Consider the following 18,085-nt stretch of genomic DNA (forward strand, 5'->3'; position numbering starts at 1 on the left):
GGCGCAAACAGACGACTCTGATCTGCATTCAATCAGGGAGGACAAAGATGATTAATCAGCCGCTACTGATGCTTTTTGGACGCTTTTTAATCAACGGCAGGGTCACGAGTAGCACGTTCAAATTAGCGCGATGGAGATTCAGCGTCGTGGGTCCATTGTACTTCCTCCAATTTCGGTCAGTTTAAAAAAAGGCCCAAAATACCACGAAACAGAAGTTTCCTTCGTCTTTACTAAGCTAATGCAGTTACAGCCAGGACGGGGAGTATCCGTCTCTTCTTTCCGAGCCTTTCAACTGGTCACAACAATCCCGATAAAAGCAGCCAAATTCGACACTGCCACTTTTGGACCGTGGCCTGGAGCGAAGCCAAATTGACTTTCACACCGCAGCGTTTAGGTTTTAGGTTTTTATCAACATTTGAGAGCTGAATCAGACGAGCACGGCCAAAGGCTTTGCAAGGCGAGAGGGGACACTTAATAGGGTCTGACCGTGGCTGGGGTGGCGGCGGGGGGGATGCTTTTATTTACTGTGATGTCAATAAGTTCAATAAGGCTGTGGTTCGAATGCTAATGCTCATCTGTATTTTGACCAAAGCATGTTGCGCATATTTTATTTGGACACCTTGAAACTGGTGAAAAAAATGCCGTAATATTTCTCCTCAGACCCACTGTAACCATGACAACCAAGGCCTAAGATCCTCTGTTGTTCGTCATTCAGGCACATTCACCGGCAAACAAGTGACCGTGTAAGTCAATTAGCTTGTTTTGGAAATATTTGGCAAGCCACCGCCAGTCACATCTAGTCAACTCCTTTCGTTTTCCTGCTGTTTCCTGCGCCGGCAGTCTTAATCACCGAGACCTTTTTTTCCCCTCTATCCCCCGCCGCTCTCCTCCTCTGTCGTCTGGTTTTGGTGGCCTAATGTGGCGAGCGAACGTGGCTAATGTGGATTAGCTATGCGCGCCGGCGTGGGCCAGGAATCCCTTTCGGCTTAACGGGGCGATTAAAACCGCCGCCACGATCGCGTGTGTGAGCATGTGAACGACGCCCAAAGGTCTGAGCTTCTCTATTTACACATCTGCACCTTGAGGGGATTAGAGAATATATTTTAATCTGACCTGGAAAAGGAGATTTGAAACCACGCCGCTAACAGATGTTAGACAGGGACAGGAATATCTGGGAGCGGCGTAACCTCGAGTCGGGATGAAGTGGACTTGGAAGGGATGTACTTTTGTTGCTGTGAAACTGAATAGGAGTAATGATGTGGATTTAGCAAGGTGTAAAATATTTGGATTGGAAACAAACAGTGCAGCTCAGCCTCTGGCTAGCAGACATTACAGCTAGTGACATGCGGTTGGCGCTATGACAAACTTGGGAACATCTGTACAGCCAAAATCATGGTTCAGTAAGTGACCTTACCAAGTACCTTGACTTTCTTTCTACATGGGTTGTTGGATATTCAAATGACCATTTTTCTTTTTGGGGAAATACAATATCAAGCTTTTGTCATCTTTTTAGGAAACAAAAGATGCAGACGGGTGCAAAAGCGCATGTTTCAAGACTGAAAAATGATGCGATAAAAGCGTTCAGTGGCAATATATGAAACGGCTTGAATCTTTTGAGTTTAGGACAGTGTAATTTCAACTGTTTGTCCTCTTTAGAGGAAACAGAGGATACACATACGTGCATTAGCACCCGTTTGAAGAGTCTGAATTATGATGCTATGAAATCGCCAATGGTCTGAATAACTTAATGTGTATGAAACAGCTTAAAACTTTTCTTTATAGGATAGCTTCGGAAAGTGTCACAATGATAGTTTTTCTTTATGAAAAGAAAGGCAGCAACAGTTAGAACAGTCTGAATTATAAAAAAAACACCTTTAGCATATCGTCGCTGTCCTGTGAAAAACACTTACCAATTTTTGAAAAAAAAAAAAAAAAAATTCACGTTAATGCGACGTCTGTAACACCATTCACGTGAAAATAAGAAAATTGAAAAAAATGGACATAAGTGTTTTTCACATGACAGCGACAATATTCTATTGCTCTTTAAGATTACGTGATGCCGTTTCAAATGGGGGAACAAGTTTAACATGGCACCAAAAAAGTATCTCACAAACCACGACATGGACCACAGAGGCTGAGCTTCTCTGTGTTTGTTTACGGTGGAGCTCTGTACAGTACCGAAAGATCGAAATCCGTGCATTTCATATCTTGTATCATATGGGGTTCGTATGAACAAAAAGCTTTGTGGACGTAGCCTTCAACTGTTGTCGTAGCATGAATGGCGTCGCATTTAAGTGCCATTGTCAGTGCTTGTCAGGCTATCGTTTCCCAGACGACAAACTCAACCCTGAGCGCCGACATGGAGCTCCTGCCTGCAAAAACAATTTGATTCTTTCATCTCTCTTAAATGAGTATCCACTACAGACGGCCCGGTTGCCACGGCGATAGCGGCGGCAGCAGGAGGCGCAGCAGACAAGTGCCTCAAAGAAACAATTGTTTTGTTCCCGTGGAAATGTTTCTGTATTAAATTGAAGTCAAAAAGCCTTCAAGTACGCAGACTTCATTTTGGGTCCACCCCCCTCGAGAGAGCTTTGAGAAAGCTCTTGGTGTCTGCATTAAAACAAGCTTTAATAACTCGTAATCATTTCTTTTAATTGAAAAAAAATTACAGTTGGTGGCGCAGCCTGCACTATTTTTTGCAACGCCGGTAATTAAAAAGGACTCAACAGACGATCAATGTCTTGCCTTTGACTCAAAAAGAGCTCGTTTCTCCGTTACGAGCATGAGAAAACGCCTTTGGAAGAAAAATCACAGCAGATTGCTGCACGTTAACGAGAATCGCGTCCAGGCTACCGCTCATCAACCAAACTGGCTCACGGAAATAATTTGATGGAACCGCGATGAATCGCTTAGCCAAACATAATTTTGGAGTGAATTGCTTAGTATGGCAACTTAGTTTAATTGATTAGTATCGTATCGCAAAACAATTGGACTGAATCGTTTATCGTAATTGGACTGAATTGTATAGTCGTAATGCGTGACAATTAGATCATGTCGCAACTTACTGTGACAGAATTGTATTACATCGCAAGTGAACTGAATCGCATCATATCGCATTGTAATTAGAGTCAATCGTATCGCTGCGTAACTTCAATGAATCGCAAGCTATCGTATGATATCATATACGGCTCATACCCGAGGCCATGTCCTGACAAAAACATATACAGCAATCTCAAAGCTAACACTAATAATGGCGTTCCGGGTACGGCGTTTACCTTTGAAGAAGCAGTCCTTGCTGTGCACCACGTAGATGCGCCTCCTCTCCATGCAGGCGGTCCGGTAAACCTCGCAGTGGTTCTCGTAGAAGCGTCCGTCCGAGCCGCACACCGGCACGAAAGACGCGCGGCATTTCTCCTGGCACACGCACTCGGCATGTCCGGTCGTCGCCATCAGCACGCACTGGCGGCCGCGACCGCAGTAAGTCCTCCGACACGGGCCGCTGTCCGGGTCGGAGACGGCTGCAACAGAAAGGAACGACGGAGGTTTCACCAACTCAAGACGTTTCAAACCGTGCAAGTCTACGGAACAACAGAGTACCCCGCCCCCAAGAGTTGACACATGGTATTACTTGAAAGCCCAAAACCTTTCCTTGAAATATGGCTTTAAAACACAAACTTGGAATGGATACCATAAACATGACTTGAGATCCTAATTGGAAATCCTAATTTGCAACCTTAACCCTTGTATGTAACCCTAACCGTGTATTGAAATGCTTCTTAAAACCGCCGCGCCTAATTTTGAACCCTACTTTGAAACCTTTACCATGTCTGAAATTCTTACTGTGAAAGTCCTAATTTGAAACCCTAGCCCTAACTTGAAACCCACTTTGAAACCTTAACGCTGGCTTGAAAACCTCATTTGAAATCATTATCCTTGTGCTCAAAACCCTAACTTGAAACTTTAACGCTGGCTTGAAATCCTAATTTGCAACCAAAAACTTGGCTTGACACCCTTTCAATAAGTCTGGCTCCAAACCCTAAATAGCAAACAAAAATCAAGGCTGGAAGACCTTACCTTGGCTTGAAATTTCAATTTGAAACCAAAAACCTGACTTTAAGCCCAACATACAAAAGTCTGCTTTTGTCTGAAACCCAAATTATGAACCGTAAACCATTTTAGGAAATCCCAAATCACTCTAGAAACCTACTGTACCAAACCTTAGCCCGACTTGAAACCCTATCTTCAAACCCCAAGAATGCCATTATATTGACTAAACCGAATAGATTACTTCTATATCCGTTGTTTCCTATGGGAAATAACTAAAACAATAAAGCAGCCACAGTCCGCAGGCGTTGCTCTTTTATCATAATCAAGTATTTATTCCATATCGTGTCTGCCCGGGAGAGGCGTTCACTTGCCTCCTTAACCCGTCCTACTAATTGCCCGTCGTGTCTCGCGCTCTGAAGCATCTGTGGGAAATGCAAACTAGCCTCCGCCGACCCCTCGGCGACCTATGCGTTCGCGCCAAGGTCGATTACAAGACGGTTTGCGGTCTCGGGGCGTGAGAGATTAAAACGCTTAGTGGCCCACCGCCGGCTGGCTTTCTTTCTACGAGCAGCCCCTGAACACACCCCCCGCTTACAACCGCGCAGCACAAAAGTTGCTAACAATACACAAGATGTTTGACATTTGCGCTCTCTCTCCAGGCTAAAATTCGAAATCCTACCCGTCTAAGCGGGTTCGAGTGGAGACCGCAGTGTTGTTGTTCTCTTTTATTTGCCGCCTAAGACATCTCCCTGCGGGGGGCTTCAATTGGAGGGCTGTAATGATCCATTTCTGGCACAATGGAGGCGTGTTTGTTCGCCCGTCTTATCTGTCTGACATTTTGACAAGCCGACGTGTTTATTAGCTTTTAAGAGGATGACGGCCTGATGACCGACGAGCGGTGCCGGTTTCCACTTTTTCTGCAGAGATGTGCGCCAAAGGCGGCGGAACACTCTTTTTAGACTTTTGGACTGACATGGGAAAACAGAAGACAACTGGCCAAATTGGAACCAAGAAAAATGAATTGAAAACTAAACCAAGAGTCACTTTTGACACACCCTAACCTTTGTTTGAAACCCCAATTGGAAATCCTAACCCTGGCTTGAAACCTGAACTGCAGTTTGAAACCCTTCTTTGAATCCCAAACCCTGTCTTGAAAACCGCATTTGAAACCCGAAACTAGGGAATGACCGATATGCTTTTTTCTATTAGTAGTCAAGGCGTCCGATAACCGATATTTGAAGCCGATATTTATTTGTGGAAAAAAATGGGTAAAATGGTGTCAAACACTTGACTTAGTTTAAATGCCTTTAAGCCCATGTTTATTAAACAACTTTAGTGATTTACAAGATGTTAAAGCTTTTCTAGAGCTTAAAAAATAGACAACTTTGTTGTAAGTCTCACAAAAAAGTGCAGGGAGCTCCCAGGCTCAGTTGCATGTCTAACAAATATCTCCTTACTTACAGTAAATAGTTTTCTAAAACCCACTATAACTGAAATGTTTATCTTTCACGCATCTTTGCTTTAAAGTTCAAAAACATAAAAGTGAATCCTCAACACAGCTACTAGCCAGAAAAATAAACATGTTTCCCAGACCGGACTTTCACATGCAGTACTTTGCCGTCAATTTTTGCACCATGTACAGCACTTGGAGCGGTGGTTGTTTTAAAGTGCTCTATAAATAAAGTTGAGTTTAGCTTTTCATGACATGACTTACACACAGACACACACACACACACACTGGCACTCACTCACGTCTTACTTTTATCACCATTTCCCGATATTATCAGCAACTTCTCTCAGGAGCCATGTCATTCACAAAGCAAATTAACTGTTGTGACATTGGGGGAGCCCTACCTTAAAACTGCCACCATGAGTAAAAGCCCTACATTGAATCCCTAGTCCTGGCTAGAAAACTAACTTGAAACTGGCACCCAGCCTCCATCTTTAAACCAGACATGAAACTCTATTTTCAAATCCCAATTCCATTTTAACACCCTATTTGGAAACCCTAATGCTAGCTTTGAACCCTACCTTGAAACCAAAGCTCTGGATTTAAATTCTAATTAAAAACCATAGCCCGCTTTTTAGCGAACAAAAACTAGAGTGTGCTTGTTCATAAGAACGCATGCCTTTTAATGTACCGTATTAATTCAGTAAGTTGAACTGATGTGTTTGTGTACAAGGCTTTCAAGTGCACCCGTCACTTGACTCTGGCGGCGAAACCCTCAAAGCCCCGCCGTGTTTAGCCACTCGCAGGCCTGGATTGACTTGAACCCGGGGCAAGAGGAATCTCCAGCTTTTTAAATCCTTTTCGCTGCGTCCCACTCCATTTTTGTATTTAATCAGCTGCGCCGTTTGTTGTTTTTTGATACGCTTTCCCCCGCCGCGGGCGCCGAGGGACACTGGCGAGCTTCCTGAAACCTGGCGCTCATCCCGCCAACCCTCGGGGGGGGCGGGGACTGGGTGCGGCGGGGGAGTGCCCACATGACATTTTGACTCAGCTTTTCTCATCGAGTGGAAATGTGCTGACGCGGCGCATTATTCGATTAGCGGGCGGAAGCGGCCCGCCGATAATTGAATTCACAGGGGACAAGCCGTCGATGGGCGTCTCATATGCGACAAAGCGCTTGTGACACGATGGGCTTGCTGGATGGAATATCAATGCAACACAACAACACAAACTTGCAAGCTGAGACGTGACAGATAAGGACGTGCGGTACACCTTACGGCAACAAAAAAATGAGGGTGAAAATAATATCGAAAAAAGATTAAATGTGGGAAATAATTTGACTGTGAATGTGAAACGTGAAATTTATTTATATGACATTTTAACCACATTAAGGCCTCAATATACACAGACATAGACGCAGAACAGCAAAAGCAATGCTACAAATGCAGTATATACAAAAATTGCATTAAATGTATTTCTATGTACCCAAAATGTATCCAAAAACGAACAGGGGTTGGTTGTTATTAATTGCTATATGTCAGCATAGTGGCTGCTGTTCGCATACTAGCATTCCATCAATTCTCATTTCATATAGTACACATGATACTTGACTTGTCCTCAATGTTTTTTGACTGCTTCAGAATTTGGGTTTGAGAAATAAATGACTTTGTTTGTGACTGGTTCTTGTCCGGGTTGTTGTCTTTTTTGACATGGTCCCTGATTAGTGAATAAACAAAAGCACAACAACGTGGGAGAAATTTTTTTTTTTTAAAAATCAACAAATACAATCCCTGCAGCACCAACAAGAGCAACACTTTTTGGGGGGGCTGTTCTAAGTCTACCCTCGGGGGTATTTGGTGATAATCGGTAACAAAGAAAAGTGTCAGACAACAACTGATAATTGGTATGAGAAACATGAGCGAGTGCAGGCAAAGTGTGCTTAAAAGCAAATGAATGCCATGTACAGGTATTTATAGAAAGGCAAATGAGCTGATTTCACCTGCATTATGAGGCAACGATAGACTTTTCTCGACTTAATGAGAAGGTAAAACATGCGGCGGAACATATTTAGGCTGCAGCGGTAAGTGCTTTGTGCGACTGCTCTTTGCTTTCATTTCCATACGTTTAATACAACATTCAAACGGCTGGTAATCCACGCTGAATACAAATTGTCATGTTTTCGCTGGTGCAAACAGCTGCACACCATCTGCTGCGTCTTCACGGGTGATATTTATCCTTTTTATTCCCCCCGTATCTTCGCTGGGGGAATGAGGGATTTTCTAGCATGAGAGTCGTGCCAGCCATAGTCGCTATCGCCCAACAAAATGTCGCAATTTACGTCGGAAAATTATCAAGTCATACAGCGGGGAAGTATGTAGGAGGTGAATCTGAGAATTAATCAAATGCTAAAAGTTGCTATATGCTAATGTGCGGCAAGAGAGTAACCTAAGTAGAGAAAGAGATCATGCCCTGTATTCTGGTATGAGAAATGATAAAATGTTAACATACTAGCAGTTGCTATGTTAACATGTAGCAACAAGCAACCTGGGCATGAAGTGCGAAGGCATATTGATTGGGATTTTAGATGATCCCTCATATTCCAGTACTAGTTGCAATGAGAAGTGATAAAATGCAGACATGCAAAGAGTTGCAATGGTAAAAGTTATAGCAAGATGCCAATCTGAGTTAAAAACAAATATCACAATTTTACAGAAGGATTTCATATCATGTTCTTTAGTCAGGTACTATTTGAAATGAATAGTGATGATTGTGTTAATTATATGACCAGTTGGTATGCCAACATATAGCAAGCAAGTACCTGAGTAGAGAAAGTGCTAAGGCAGAATGTTCAGGAGTTTACATCTTGACCAACTGTATGAGACCTGATTAAAAAGTCAATGTTGCTTTGCAAACATATGGCAAGATAGCAACCTGAGTAGAAACGGTTGAGTACTATTTGAAATGAGAAGTGCGAAAATGCTAACAGTTGCTATTATAACACCCAGTAACCCGAGCTGTAGTCGGTAAACCTCAGGAGTCCATTTAGTTTTCCGCTCGTTCAAAATAGATTGAGTCTGTGTGGCGTTGTTGAGTGTGGATGAGCTAATCCTTTCCGGTGTGCTTGTGTATTGATCGCCGCCAAGGAGGCTCCAATCTGCTATTCACCTGAACCCCTCCCCCTGAATAAGGGGGTCATGTCCGCTTACAGGGCCCGCGAAAGCTTCCTCACATGGGTCGGATTTAGCTGCACAGGAACCCCCACAACCACAACACCCATGGTGTCCACTGTCCACTTCTTAGGGGCATTCTTTGGGACACTTCATTAGGTACAACAACATATTAAGATCCAATGTGAAAATCCTGCCCTCACAAAGACTATCGAGACAAGGCTCAAAACCCGAATTTGAAACTTGGACTTGAAACACGAACCCAAGCCTTAATTTGAAACCCCAACTTGAAACCAGGCCTCTGCCTTGAAACACAAAATGGAAAACATGAGCCCCGTCTTGAAACCCTGATTTGAAAACCTAATTCTTATTTGAAACGCTAAACCTGGCCTAAACCTTAAATTGAAAACCTAAATCTGCCTTGAGAGAACAATTTAAAACCCTAACACTGTCTTGAAACTCTACTTTGAAACGCTAACTCCAATTTGAAACCTGATGTCAGTGCTAGTTTTGTTAATCCATCTATGGCAATATTGCGTTGGGTGTTAGCATGAAGATAGCAGAAGGCATAGTTGCGTGTTTGTTTTAAAGTGTAAGTCTCTATGCTTAATGTTTAGTTTGACAGTACAGAACAGCTTGAAAACTTTTCTTTTTGATGACATTTTCACTATTTGCCAAACTGCTGATTATTGTGAATTGACTTCACTCCAAAAATGCTGGGTTGTTTACCGAACCCACTCACTGGGTAGCTGTGGATTTTGAGCAGATTGACTTGCTGAAAACCTCTAACGCATGCTGTTATTCGACTAGTCATGTTCATCCTATCCCATTGGATGACTCAAATGAGTGAAAAAATACACCATGTTCTCCATTTACATGGGAAATGACAATGAAGATCCCCCCAAAAAAAGAAGAAAAAAAAAATCCCATACGAACGAGGCTATGATTACAAATCACAACACGTCCCCGAGGCAGCATTAGCGCCTGCACCGAGAGATGCTTAACTCCACTCCATCTTATGCAGGCTTGACGACCAGGCATCTTTTCATGCCGGATTGTGCTCGTGATATAGATGAAATATTACAATCGCGACTAAAGTGTCTGTGGGGTCCTTTTTGGCTTGACATTATGGAGACAAAAGCACTTTCATACGCGATTAGCGAGGCAGCATTAGCCGGATGTCAGTGCCGTTTGGAAGGGCAGACGATAAACAAGTGACTTATTAGCTTGTTTGCGGTGCCTCACACAAACACACACTCAGTACATATTTATACAGTTTCGGCGCCTCCTGAAACAACAACAAATGATAAACTCAAGGACTGGGAAGCTCCTGACATAAAACGCTAACAACGTTGCTTCGATTTTCCAATAACGTGATGAGGACTCGACACGTCCCGCAGAGCGTGGGAAGATTGCACAAAAATACAGGAGACCTACTGGATGCATTTCAATTTTCTTATAGAAAACATATTTTGATAGAACAGAAAAAGCTGATGTTTCACAGCCAAGGCAACTGATTTGGACATTAACACTGACCTTACAAATAGCAAAATCAGTCTGTTGTTAAATAATGATTCAATTAAAATGTATTGTACATAAGTCACAAATGAAGTCTTACCTGAATAAATGGTTAGAAATGAACACTTCCTTAGTACTTAACGCAAATGTATAGAAATTAAAAGTTAAATACAACTGAACTGTACTCGGGAAATGATTTTTTTCGTGTACCACTAGAGGGAGCCCGTGTCTCAGGAGTACAGCACTTGGTAGGCCATCAGAATATATTGTAAAATATTGTAAAGGAGAGGAAAAAGCAGAGAGAAAAAACAAAATGTATGAAAAAAACTGAAGAAAAACTACTAAAACAGACAAAATGCACAATTATTAGACGAAAACCAGAACAACAGCGACAAATGACATGTTTTATGGTAAAAGATAAATGTAACAACAACAACAAAAAATGCAAAATATATTTGTGAAAAAAATTTGAAATATCAAATATGGCCATGCTATAAAACTACAAAAATATAAAATCATAGATGTATTGTAAAATAATATCAAATTATTTAAAAAAAACCCACAAAGATTAGAAAAAAAACAAAAGAAAAATATCCTAATATACAAAAATGCAAATTGCAAACATACCATGACCAAAACAAAATATTAGAAAATAAAAAATGGGGAGGAATACTACAAACCTGAAAAAAACAAAAACAATTTGAAAATTTCAAAAATCAAAGTACTGCACAGAAAAACATCCATTGCAAAAAGATAAATACTTATTCAAAAACTATACAAATACTGCAATTTAAAAAAATGTGCAAAATTAGAGCCCCCCCCCCCCCCCCCCCAAAAATAGACAAATGAAAATACCTTTCAAAGCTGGGCAATACCATTTTGCAAAAAGCATTTCACCCATACTGCCGTGGAAAAGCCGCACTGGAGCCCAATCAGGATCTCGTTGGAGGGGACATTAATGCTTAGCTAACACACAAACCGTCCTATTACTGACTCAACGACTCCATTTTGAGTGCAAATAAAGCTCCCATTCCTGCCAAACTACACTTGTGACTCACTGGAGAGACATTTGTCTCCCTGCAATTGATGTAAAGCAACACATGATGTTTGTTTGGACAATCTGTGTGGCTTCGTTAGTCCTTGCGATTCCACCAGGAAGTCTTACCAAGTTCAGCGAGTAGCTTGCGTCGGAGCACGCGAGAGGAAGTTCAGGCAAAGTTCAGCCAGCATTTGGGTTGAAAAAAAAAAAACATCTTTGTGCTTTTTAAACCAAATGTAGAAAAAGTGAAAGGCAGGGGTCGAAGATATCAAAATAAAGCTGTCTCGCTGAGGAATGCGCCGCTAACCTCATTGTGGATGCACTTTAATTGCATGCTAATGTAATTAGACTGTGAAATGTGTGTGTGGGGGGGGGGCTAGGTCATGTGACGACCTCGGCAATCAGCACAACTCCTTAACGCAACTCAAGCACCACTCCTGTAAAGCTAGTGATGAGAATTCCACGTCGAAATTCAGCCAAATGAGGCGGCGTTTCTCATACACCTTAAATATCCTGAGAAGTCATCGTCTAAAAACGGCAGGGGAAATATATCAATAAAGTCATGCAAAACTGTTCAGCAAGCGTTATTTGCCTCTGCGGTGAGGAGAACGATTTTATCCAATAGGAGAATACGGGCATCGAGGAAGGAAGAGGAGAAAAAGTGGAGACTGTGGAGTATAATACTGTAGCTTCCAGTACAATTCCGAAGAAAAGAAGGTTGTTCTACTAATGTGGAGATTATGGAGTATACTAATACAGCACTACAGCACCGAGTACAATTCTAAGAAGAAGAAAAAAAATCTATACAATTGTGTAGCTATAACTTTTATATTTTATCCTTTAGACTGTGGATTTTACTAACACTGAGTCTTTTGTTGGTTTCTTCTGTCGGAAGGAGACCCGCTTGATCCAAGAGCAGACAGCAGGCAGAAATAAACTTTTTTTTAAAATCTGTTTTTGCACTAGTTTGTTAGTTGAGAATGTCGTCAACAAATGAATAAGCATTAAGATGATCGTAGTTGTCCGTTTCTATTGTGTCCTATGGGGAAACATTTCAACCGTCCCCTAATAAGCAGAAATGTATAAAATACAACATTCCGGTCACATAGGAAGTGATTCATTCAATCGGTGCCCCCCCCGTCCCTCTTTGTCCTGCACCTGACAGCATCAATACGGCGTGGTGGAGACAGAAAACAGGCCGGAATTAGACTGCGTGAATAATTCAGTAGCGCCGCCGCTCGCCTCCCATTCAAGTGACAGCGCTCGTCTTTAAATGAGGAGTCGCCTCCCAGTTAGTGCACAAAACAGACAGGTACACTTTTTGCCCTTTTTGGATTCATAACGTAATCTCTGCCTCATCTGCGCACACACACGCACTTATTCAAACACAGACACATTCACACACAAACGCACACACGCACACGCACACACTTTAGGGAGCACCAGCTTCCACCTGTCAACATCCCAGCGGCTCACTTGATGAGATGGCTCGCCTTCTGTTTTACATGCAGCTTTCATTTATTCAATAGCTTCCTTTTTTTGTGTGTGCTTGTGCGTGCGTGCGTGTGTGTCAGTGAAGGATGGACGATGTCGAGCAGATATAGGGCAGCGGGAGGATGTGAGGAGAGGCCGGATGAGGAGGTCAAGAAAACACCGGTTAGAGGGTCGAAAAGTACAATTTTAAAAAAAGGTGAGCCTTTACAACAAGCGCTGTGATGGAGATTTTTTTTTGATTTTATTATTTCTAATTATTTTTAATTTGCGGTGGAGGGGGGCACAGTTGAATGAAATGAAGGGAAACAATTCTATTGGTTATTTCATTGTTAATTTTCTAGTTATAAATTCCCTTAATATGTTTATCATTTTAATAATATTAAATTCTCAACACTGAGGTCAGATTCTGACAATCAATTCAATTGGCTTTTTACATTATATATTTAATTTGGGCACAAAAATCATTATATGAAATAAAGCAAATATTAAAACATATATACTTGAAGGTGATATATTGAAGCTCAAGGACAGAACAGAAGCATATGGAGTGGTGAAAAAAAAAAAAAAAAAAAAAAGTAAAGGTCCCCACTGCCGGTTGCGAGTCTCAGAGACTGGAAGAGTGATGGGAGCTTCTGAGGGACCACCACTGAGCGGTCATCATTTGTGCATGTGTGTGCATGTGTGTGCATGCGTGTGCATGCGTGCGCGTGTGTGCGCATGTGGCGACATGAAGCGACAGCGGGCAGGGCTTGGATGCGCTCCAAAAAGTGTGGAGAGGATTTGCGAACGTCACGAGAGCCGCTGCGTTTCTCAAAATAAACTAACGACAAACCTCGGGGCCTCATGCAGATTTTGGACTAAAAACCGTGTTTGATGGACGCGATTCAACAACTTGTTTACAGCGGAAATGCCACAGGCGACATGAGATCCACAACCTTGAACAAAAGAAATCTACACTTGACTTGAAATAACCCACAGTCGGAAAAAAAAAAAAGTGCATTGCATGCTCAGTCACGCACGGTCAAGTGTCAAGTCAAGATAACTGCGCAATCACAACAAATAGTGCGACTCAAAATAATCCCCAAAGTCAAAAAGTCAGTGCTACAGTAGGTTACGTATTGAACAAAACACATATAGTAATGAATGCCGTGGCTCCTCTCGCCACTTTCTTATGATTACCACCATCTTGCGTAATACAAATAAACCAAACCGCTCCAAATAATCCACTGTGAGAAAAACAAAATCCACAGCACAATCGGTCACCTGCGGTTGCAATGTATGTGTCATATAATTACTGTAATTCCTCTCACCACTTAGTCATGATAACCGCCATTTTGCACAATGGTAATAAACACAACAACTAGTAATAATCCAGTTAAAAAAATAAAAAAAAGGTCCAGGTGGGTTCAGCCAGGGGCCATGACAGAAACACTCAGCTTCAATCACATCATAATCCATAATAGATGGCCAATGTAAATATCTCATGAAGGAGCGTTATGGAGAAAATGAGTTTGTTCTTACACACACATGAATACACACATGCACGCACGCACACACTCATGCACACACTCGCGCACACACAGGGCGGCTGTATATGTAATATTAATGCTCTTAATGGATGCTACGTGTGAATGTCTTCTCGCTCCCGCAGTTTGTCTCGACTTAAACAGGACAGCTTGGCATTTTATATTCCATTGACTTACTTTCTTAGATGAGAAAAAAAAAAAAAAACAGAAAAAAACCCACAAAACTTTGTGTACTCCGTCGCACAACAACTTCTGCCCACTTGGTCGGAACTGAAAAAAGATGCCAACTCTTTTTGGTGGTGGTTGATTTTTGGGCAAAGCACAATACTTGTAAACTATTTAAAGCCACAGGCAGTATCAGCAGGATGTTAGACAAACAGCTTCCAAAGACATAGTTTGCATTGTACACACTCAACAACTGTTGCTACAAAGTTATTTTGGAATATCATTGCCTTCCTATAACTTGTGCTTTATGATGTTTCTATTGCATAACTGTCAACGGGCTGTGCTGAATCTTACAATAGTTGTGATTTGCCCGTACATTTCTGTATGTAATCTTACACAGTATCTATTTTTAATCTTACGCAGTATTTATCGCTCAGCGGTAGAGGTGGGGTAAACCGAACGAATATTTCTATATAGAATCTTACACAGTGTTTATCGCTCAAGGGGGCGATTGGAGGGGGGGGACTTTGCTCGTGAAAGTCGGCCGAAGTTTGCAGTCGGAATCGCTAGCGGACGCTCCGGATTAGAGCCGGAATGGGCAAGACGAGATCGGTCTGACAAATAACGAGTTTTGAATTTTTTTTTTTTACCCCCCCGTACAAAAATTGTTATACGCCATACACAATTTGAAATGATCAAAAAACGTATAAAATATGGGGATAACGTACAAGTTGACAGGTATGCTATTGCCATTGAGGTTAGCCTAACCCTGTCTTTTCATTTATGTCAGTATTTTTATATACAATGAAATGCATGTATTCTTAAAGCAACAATATTTAATACATTGAGCTACATTTAGTTTTATGTTGTCACATAAAAATGTTATTTATTGAACTATTCTTTTTTCCCCTCTTTCTTTTGTGGTTCACTTTGACATGCATTCTTAAAGCAACAATGTAACAATCATAAAAAAATTAAGATTACAGCTAACTTTTTGCCACCTTAAAACTTGAACATTCCTTAACAGACGCAATTATTGGCATAATGAATGCTAACACGTAGCCACCTAGCATTGCAGTTCACATGTAAGGCTAGGAATTACGTGACACAAACTGGGAACTTTGCCAAAGAGGCTACAGTTTTTAGAGGAAAATTTTGAACGTTGCTACTTGTCAGCTGCAATTGTTTACTTCAAAGAAAATGAGATCGTACAGCGACTAAAAACACTTGGTGACATGTGCCACGCCATCTGGGTGGCGATGATACGATGAGGCCATGCGAAGCCTCACAAGGGGCCACTAAAAGCACCGACCACAATGCCCCCACAGAGCTATCAATCATTCAGGAAGAATCAGGGTTAGCCAAAGTGCACCGTCGTTTTTATTTATATGACGTACCGACGGGACAAAGTTTGCATAAGGCCGTTAGCCATCCAGCAACATTAGCTCCGTTACCCCTGAAGTAAAAAAAAAAAACGATGATGATGAGTCCATCATGATTCCACCCGCTATCATTGCAATATGAATCCAGACTGTCAACCAAGAGATACGAAAGCCAAGGGAATAAGGATACGAATGGAGTCTGTGATAAAATGGTCACAGGTTTGCTTTTGACAATTAAAACTCTGGCATCTGGTCCCGGGTTCAATTTCACTGACAATCATCTGTGACCAAAGGACGCTGGTTGCAATCCTACGACTGGTACCGTATAAGGATATGGGAGACTTCCCCCTTTCCTCGTAGCTAAGTTGCCCTTGAGTGAAATGCTCAGAACTCACCTTGACTTTGCTCAGGACCTGTTTCCGGGACAAATTTTGGTCCAAAACAGAGGCTTTTGCCCACTCTTCTTCTTCACGCAGCAACACAAATAATATGTTACAGAGAGACATTTAATCACGTACAGCTTTGCGGGGGGGGGGGGATTTTGCGTGGCTGAGATTTGCATTTTTATGGAGTTCCGGTGGCCTTGGCTCGCCCTTAACTCTGTGTGAACACACCAGCCAAGAGATAGGGGCGTTAATTAGGGAACGGCAGTAGCAGCACCACAATGGCAACGGGTGCTCAATGGCTCCATTGCGTTATCGCTAATGGGCTCAAATTGATTAATGGACATGGCTGTGACTGTGAGCAAGAATGCTGAGCCCGACGTTCCTTTTGATTAAGAAATTAACCGATTTAAGAGTTGGAATTCATCAGAGAGAAAAAAAAAATGCAATGATTTAAGATGATTTTTTTTTTTTTTAAGGTGGTCAGACATTTCAAGGTCCTCATTGTTGGACACCCACTCATTTCCAAAATGTCACTTGTAAATATGCTTTACGGCTACATTAAAAAAAAAGAGAGAGAGAGATGACTCATACAAAATGTATGAGTCTCCTGTCTTCTTCACGTCTGGGCTATTCTATGCTATTTTTTTTCCAGTTGAGTTCTACAGGTTACAGGTCATAATGGTGGAAAATATTTAGAAAAGATTTATCTTGGCATAGTTTTTACAACACAAAAATCTGGCATTTGAACAGGGCTGTGTGGACTTTTTATATCCACTCACACACAGTAGAAAGCTGTTCTACATACTCACGTGTAATGTATGTTCATCTACCTAGCAAAGGCGCACACTCAGTCATATTTAATGGCCATGCAGTGATTATGGAAGTCAATTACGGATGAAAAGAAGAGTGCGCAAAGTTCATTAAATCATGTATGATTAAAAACATACAACTTTATTAATATTGTGATCATTACAGATGGGCAGCTTCATATGCGTATTTTATCAGCACGCCTACGCCGCTTCACGTGAACGTACATGTAATTGGAGCAATCAATCATATACAAACACACAAGCAAATACACACAAATACATGCACGTAACCTCCAGCCCGCCCGGCAACAGCATCATTTGTTTAGCCAGCAGCCTCTTGTTGGGCCCACACAGCCTCCAGAGAGTTCTGAAGTGACTGTGCGCCACATGACGGCTCATCTCCACATCATTAGTAACAGCACACACTTGACTCATCTTAATCATTACGCCGCTCCGGTTCTTATTAAGACTAAAATGTCAAGGGCTGGATTTTGTTTGATACAGCCAAGCACTAGCAGTAGCCGTAGCCGCTAACAAAGATGTTTGTGATTTCCGCCGGTTAAGGATGTCGCTCGTTTTGCATTGTCGTTAACGTAGCATGTTTGTATGCTATTCTTTGGCTGCTGCCCTGGAGTTTTGGGGCAAATGGGATTGTGCCCCATGGATTTTGCCTAGCAACAAGTTCAGAGCAGAGATTCAAATTTCACACTAGTCTAGCAATAGTCATTTTCTCCTTGTTCCTTCATCTGCCGTCTGGGGCGGCAGAGCCATGTTCCCCAAGTTATCGTAGACATTGGGGCAATGTGACTGTGCCCCATGAATTTTGCCTAACAACAAAAGAGAGTAGCGACTTAATCATAATTAAAATGTAATTTCCTGGTTTGTCTGTATTTTGTACACCTCCCTTGTCTGCTATGCGGGGCAGTAGAACCGTTTGCCCCGAATTGCCATGCACTACTGGACAAAAACCATTGTAGTGCACGAACTCTGCCTAGTAACAATTACAGAATAGAGATGACATTTTAAACTAAATATATACTTTCTTATTTTTGGCAACGTTCTGCCACCTCTCCATGTCCTTTAGCTACTTTGGGGCACAGCG

General features: G+C 41.9%; 1 protein-coding gene across 1 annotated transcript in view; it reads right to left on the minus strand.

Annotated features, from left to right (window-relative positions):
• Positions 1-18,085, minus strand: part of fstl4 (follistatin-like 4) — a 98,125-nt gene that overhangs the window by 48,785 nt on the left and 31,255 nt on the right. The window contains exon 4 of the mRNA XM_086012272.1: positions 3,276-3,518. Within this exon, the coding sequence (XP_085868398.1) occupies positions 3,276-3,518 (243 nt within the window). The remainder of the gene's footprint in view (positions 1-3,275; positions 3,519-18,085) is intronic.

The sequence above is a fragment of the Filicampus tigris genome, chromosome 17 (assembly GCF_054856515.1).
Source record: "Filicampus tigris isolate MCC_2025a chromosome 17, RoL_Ftig_1.0, whole genome shotgun sequence".
Taxonomy (NCBI): Eukaryota; Metazoa; Chordata; class Actinopteri; order Syngnathiformes; family Syngnathidae; genus Filicampus; species Filicampus tigris.